Source organism: Hibiscus syriacus, unplaced genomic scaffold (assembly GCF_006381635.1).
Source record: "Hibiscus syriacus cultivar Baekdansim isolate YM2019G1 unplaced genomic scaffold, ASM638163v2 tig00110160_pilon, whole genome shotgun sequence".
NCBI lineage: Eukaryota > Viridiplantae > Streptophyta > Magnoliopsida > Malvales > Malvaceae > Hibiscus > Hibiscus syriacus.
The window spans coordinates 4,220,101-4,226,411 of NW_024062608.1; the positions used below are offsets into that span (position 1 = coordinate 4,220,101).

General features: G+C 37.7%; 1 protein-coding gene across 1 annotated transcript; it reads right to left on the bottom strand.

Moving 5' to 3' along the window:
• Positions 1-2,004: 2,004 nt before the first annotated feature.
• On the bottom strand, positions 2,005-3,414 carry LOC120216286. The gene is made up of 2 exons (XM_039213763.1): positions 2,842-3,414; positions 2,005-2,721 (listed from the first exon to the last, which is right to left on the bottom strand). Exons 1-2 carry the CDS (start codon positions 3,412-3,414, stop codon positions 2,005-2,007), a joined length of 1,290 nt encoding a protein of 429 aa, XP_039069694.1.
• Between the last annotated feature and the right edge of the window lie 2,897 nt (positions 3,415-6,311).

Consider the following 6,311-nt stretch of genomic DNA (forward strand, 5'->3'; position numbering starts at 1 on the left):
ACAAAAATGACTGTAGCCTCTTTTTCTAATAATGGGGGCTGCACTTGGGATGCCACATCACGCCACCTTTGGGCGTATTGCCTAAAGGTTTCACTTTGTCGTTTCTCCATATTTTGCAGCGTCCACCGGTCAGGTACCAGGTCAGTGACGTGACGATACTGCTCTAAAAATGCTCGGGCCAAATCCCTCCATGATTTAATATGAGACTTGGTTAATTGGTTGTATCATTTGGTTGCCGATCCAGTCAAACTATCTTGGAAGCAACGTATCAGAAGCTTCTCGTTCTCAGTATAGCCAGCCATCCTCCTGCAGAACATGGAAAGATGGGCAAGTGGTCCCGTCGTACTTTTCAAAATCTGGCGTTTTGAACTTTGGGGACAATATGAGATCAGGAACCAAGCTTAGCTCCCTCGCGTCCATTCCGTATAATGGCTCCACCTCTACCGACCTTACCCTTTCCTCCAGACTTTTCAGTTGTTGGGTTATTCCGCTGTCAACCTTTCCTTTTGCTGATATTTCCTGAAAGTCATGAGGTAACTCTTCCATGCCTGACTCAACAGGTCTTACCCTGGCAGCCGATGGGTAATTAGCTTGATATACGGGCTCAGTATGATTCTGGGCTGGCGATCTAACAGAAATGTGTACTGGGGTAAAACCGAGAGAATGTGAAGGTCCTGGTGTAAACCCCGGTGGATGTTGGGGATCAGATGTAAACACAATAGGATGGGACGCTTCTGGTTCAAACCCTGGAGGATGCAGGGGATCTTCTTCAGATAACGCTCGCTGGTCAACCTTCGTCTTTCCGTTCGTAGCAAGTTTCTTAAACATTTCTTCGATCTTTTGCAAGATACCGACTTGCGAGTTTTCTATCTCTACTTCCATCTTACTTAGTCTCTCTCTAATTTCTTCTTGGGCTTGCCTTTGGTCTTGTTCAAGCTGTGCCATTCTTGCCTCTATTTTCTTGATCGTTCTTCGAGTACCGTACGGGTGTGAGGCGAGTGCCAGGATAACTACAATTGGTTGGAAATTATATTTTATTATTTAGTGAATTTTAATAAATGAATGAATTGTTATAATATAATCATTTAGTCTTTTAAATATGAGAAAAACATGTGAAAATGCAAATGCAAATGCAACCCGATATTGATTCCAAAATAACTTAGTTTATAAAAAAAAGGGTACTCAACAACACACAATGTCTAAGAACTTAGGCAAAGAGAGTACATCAATCATGGAAACTACACATAAAATCTTTCCGTATCCCCTAATCTTTTGAGCTCTATCATCAATCCGATGATGCGTCGTTCTTCTACTAACTCCATGACCACAAAAAACTCTCAGGGCTACCGCTTCTTCAGATAATTCGAATACTTGGCGAGCAACACTACGGGCCTGACTAATGGCTCTCCCCATTGCTTCATGGTGACTCTGAATAGTATCTTGAGCCTGTCGTAGTGCGATTCCAAGCTCTGAATTAGTCAATGGTCAACTTTCTTCTAATTTTTGGATATGCTGATGTCTTTTCAGTACTGCAACTTTTAGCTCAGTAATCTTGAATTTTAAGGCCTCATTCTCCTGCATGGCTATATCATGCGCGGATGAGTGGATTAACTTTGCTTCTTCTAACTCTGCTACCCTTTTCTTTAACCTCTAATTTTCATTTTGAATACGGGACCCATCGCTACTGTATGAGTTCTGAAAAATCTCATCCAAACTAAGCAGCTGTGCTTCAAGCCGTTCAATCTGTGCCCCTCTTTGTGTCAATTCTTAGTTAGCCTCATCTCTTTACTCTTTTAGTCTTTAGGCGTGCTGTAAGGCTCGTTTCTTTCCTTCTTGATATCTTTTTGCGCTTCTTTCTACCCCGTTGAGTTTAATTTTTAGGGTCTTGGCAGTATGATGTAGACTCTGGGCTCTCATATTCTTTTCTAAGTCTCAAAAATCTTGATTTAGCGCATCAAAACTTCCCTGAACCTTCTCTTTATCTTTGGACAATTATTTTATCACTCAATCTTTCTTAATCAGCTCGAGCTCCCACATTGTCTTCTCATCTGAGAACTTTCTATTTTCTTTTTCTTTCTCCATATTTATCAGTTGCATTTCCTCTCTTAACAATTCAGCCTCTGTTGGGAGCCTCTTCAATCGCTCCTCCATAGTCAACTCATCTTCTAAATTTGGCTTCGACGTGTTGTTATTAATCATTTGCAACCTCCAAACCTCGTAGGCCGGCGTGAATACATGCTCTATTATCTTGAAGCTCATGCAGTGAGGTTCAAGCCAAGCCATATAAATCTTTGAAATCCGCTCTCGGTAACCTGGAGTGGAGAAAGAAAACTCCGCCTCCTTCAGGCCGTGGGTAGCGAGTACGAATTGTAGGGTACTGAACTGTCTGAGTGCAATTAGCGGAGTATACCCGATCGCTCCCCATAACCCGTGTAGCATTATAAAACTATCGTTGCCGCATCTGAAAAGTATGTCTTCTTTGGGTAACCAGTAAGCCTTCCATACTATCTCAGTATCTTTTATGTTACGGAGAGCTTCAACCCATTCCTTCCTCTTGGGATGCTCTGGTATTTGAGACTTGCTGAGGAAGTTCACTAGAGGCGAAAAATTCGATTGATGTCTCCGAGCCCAACCTTTCTCGACTATCCAAGAGTGGTTCCACCACCAAACTAGTAACAATGAGGCATATCCGGTGAACTGACCTTCCCCCAATCGTCTACACTAGTTGAGTGACAAGAATGTTTCCGCAAGGATAGCTGATGCGGGATTATTTCTGGCAATAGCTTCGACAAAATCAATTAAAGCGATGTCGAAGTGATCCTTATTCCTGGAGAAAATAACCAAGCCATATAATGCAAGTGCAAAGTGATCTATTCTTCTTTTTGATGGAGTCTGCTCATAAATCAAACTTTTCAGTTGAGGCCAAGAGATTCCCTCATCACGAATATACTCTACGACCCATTCCTTGGTCTTCTCGGTCAGCATGATCATCTTGGTAATGAATCCCTTAGGTCGGATCACCTTGGTGTAAATAGAATGTCTTCTGATATTTGGGATATTCAGTAAAGCCGTATACTCCTCCAAGGTAGGGGTCATATCTACTTTACCGAACGTGAAACACCTGTAAGCTGGATTCCAACACTCGGCCAGGGTTCGAACAACCACTTCGTCTATTGGAACTCTGAGCAGCTCTACTAGGTCGCCGTATATTTCTCTGAACAGTGTCTTCTCATTATCATCCCAAGTGGCCCAAATTCTTGATAACGCAACCCAATGCGTCTGTCTGACTTGGATAATTACCTTCTCCAGTAAAACTGATTCTTCATTAGTAACAAGGCTATCCCTGAATCGTGTTTTTCCGTATTCAGACCAGGTTTGAACATTTATTGTATTCTCAGTCCCATCGGAAAACATTGTTGTCTTAAGCTCTTTTTATAATAACTAGATAATCTGGGAATCAATATCGTTTATGAAATGATGTGATATGATAATGATACATGCAATCAAGAAACAAAGCAACAAGTTAGTACATCAGAATAATCGAAAAATAAAGGAATAATTAGCGAAAATTTAAATTATCGAAAGTGAAATAATCAAAGAAAACTGAAAATCCTAACATCATGCGATTTAGTTCTCTTAAGTTAACCACATGGCTTTAAATGGGTTGGTTTACTAAATTCTCTATATGTGGGAGGGTTCTAGCAAGGGTTCCCGAGTAATTTCACAACCTGCTAAGGTTGACCCCGATTCTAGCCCATTACAGACTTGCGAATCGGGTTCCACTCAGGGGATCACACCACTAAAAGCGTACCTCAGAACTGATATCCAGATAGACAACTTAGGTGCTTTCCAGAGATACTTTGTCAGACCCACACAAGGAAGCCCAATGCTCCTCATGAGGTGTGACGTTTCTCCCTACTTAGATAAATCGGGATTGAGCTCGGGTTTAGAGCTATGCTATGCAACAATCCTAAATATTTCATAGAAGTGTAAACATTAACCAGAGAGAAATCTGTTTTTTTTAAATAACATAATGAACAATAAATTAAATAAGATCGAACTCGTAATTTCTAAAATAGTAAATATAGGGTAACCAAATCGTGGCTCGACTCTCAATTTGTTTAAAAAAACAAAAGTCCCCAGCGGAGTCGCCAAGCTGTCGACACCGTTTTCCGCCCAGGCAGGGAAGACCGATACTGACACTCAGGGGTTTTCTCTATGAAAATCGTTTCAAAATGTGAAGAGTCGCCACCAATCATTTAAGGTGTGATTGGAACACCATAAAAACTGGGTATTTTAATAAAAAAAATTTATTTTAATAAAATATCAAGTTTTGGGGTCTATAAAAATCCAGAAATCAAGTTCGGGAGTCAGTTACGCGTGGGGAAGGATTAGCACCCCCACAAGCATCCAAAAATTGGTACCTAGTTGATTACCCTAGATTTAAAATCGAAAATTTAGAGTTTGATCTTTATTTAATTTAAAAATCACTAAGAATACAGAGTTTGAAAAGGGTATTCGTTTATTGAAACCGATAACATTTGCCCCCGAACGTAAATGCGGGAGATCAGCTATTGTGTCTAATAACCGAACATTGCCTCGTTTTTAGAAAACATGATGTGGTTTTGAAAAGGATATCAACTTATTTAGGGAATTACCAGTAGTCACCCCCTGAGCACGATCGCGGGGGATATACTATTAACTCCTTAATAAGTGAACAGTGCCTTAAGTTTTAAAAACAATGCAATCAAACAAAATTTTATTTAATCCTAATTATACTAAAAATAAATTAGGGTTTTTTCTAGCCTATGGTGTCAAATTATAAAGGCTCTAATATTAATCCTATTTGATTTTAATTAATTATTGAATCGAATAACTGAGATAGTCCCTCGAGCACTTACGCGAGGGCCAACTCGAATTATCCCCTAGATTTAAAGACTAGTTTGAAATCTAAGCTAAAATGGAGGATGTATTTAACCTATTTGATTATATCAATATAAAATTATGATCGAAGTTTGGGGACAAAAATGTCAAGATCTAAAAGTTTGGATTTCTAAAAGATCTAAAAGGCTAAGGACCTAAATTAATAATTTCTAAAGTTAGGGGTCTAATTAAAATCTAATTATTACCTAAATTGTTATACTAATTTTTTTAGAACCTTTTAATTATTAATTAATTATTAATTAAACAACTGATTCGAGCAATCGGGCGTATAATGCAAAAACTCGATTCGAATTGCTCCCTAATTAAACTAGAGTGACATCCTAATTTCTAATTTTGGTTCGAATATTAATCCAAATTAAGAAATAAAATTACAAAAATAAATAAATAAATACTAAAATTGAATAAAAATAAAATTACAGATAATAAAAGAAATTAACATATTCAAGGATCTAAATATAACAAACTTTAAATGTAAGGACTAAATTACGAAATAATCAAAGAAAGTAATTAAATAAAAATTGGGACCAAAATACATAAAAACCAAATGACAAAAAATAATTCGAAATATATAGAAATAATGATAAAATGATTAAATTATAATTACCAACATAATATAAGGACTAATTTTAAGCTAACCTTAGAATACTGACCAAGCCTAAATAAATGTAAAATTAACATACAAAATTGGAAATAAACCGGTGACCAAGACAAAATGCTCATAAGTTTTAAGGTCCTGCATGCGATTCATCCTATTTAGTTTAAGCTAAAATAATATGTGAAATAACATAAATAATACCTATACATTAGAAACAAATCAAAGAATTAAAACAAATAAAGGACCAGTTTGCAAATATGCGCCTAAATAGAGATGACCTAAACTAATTTACGCCTAAGGTCATGGTGGCTAAACCCTAATTTACCCTAAAGCTTTAATATAAAATCTATTTTAACTAAACCCAAACCTAAGCAAACTTACAGCCGCAACCCCCTTTCACTCTTAGTCTCTCCTCTCGTCCTCTCCCCTATCTTCTATACTCCGACCGAGACCCCTACCAGAACCCGAAAAGGGGCGAAGTTCGAAGGCTCTCCACTCCGATGGCTTCAACTCAGGCGGTCGACTCCTCGGCTAGGTAATTTCTAGACTATTCTCTATTTATTTTTCCATTTTTGTTGGTTAGCTGGGTGATTTAGGGTCAAATTAAGCACTTATTTATTTTTTATTTCAAACATACATATTAGTGTTACCATGCTTGAAAAAGAAAAAAAAACAGGTTATATTTACCCCATTCGAACATGCAAGGCTTCAATTCTTACAAAGATTATTGCAGTATTTTTTCAAAAAAAATAACAGTACATGATATACCTTA

What these genes read in the sequence shown, in the direction of transcription:
- LOC120216286 (XM_039213763.1), bottom strand. Translation starts at nt 3,414, where the DNA reads ATGTTTTCCGATGGGACTGAGAATACAATAAATGTTCAAACCTGGTCT. An exon ending in CACTTGCATTATATGGCTTG is followed by an intron (nt 2,722 to 2,841) that starts GTTATTTTCTCC and finishes TCACTCAACTAG; the next exon opens with TGTAGACGATTGGGGGAAGG.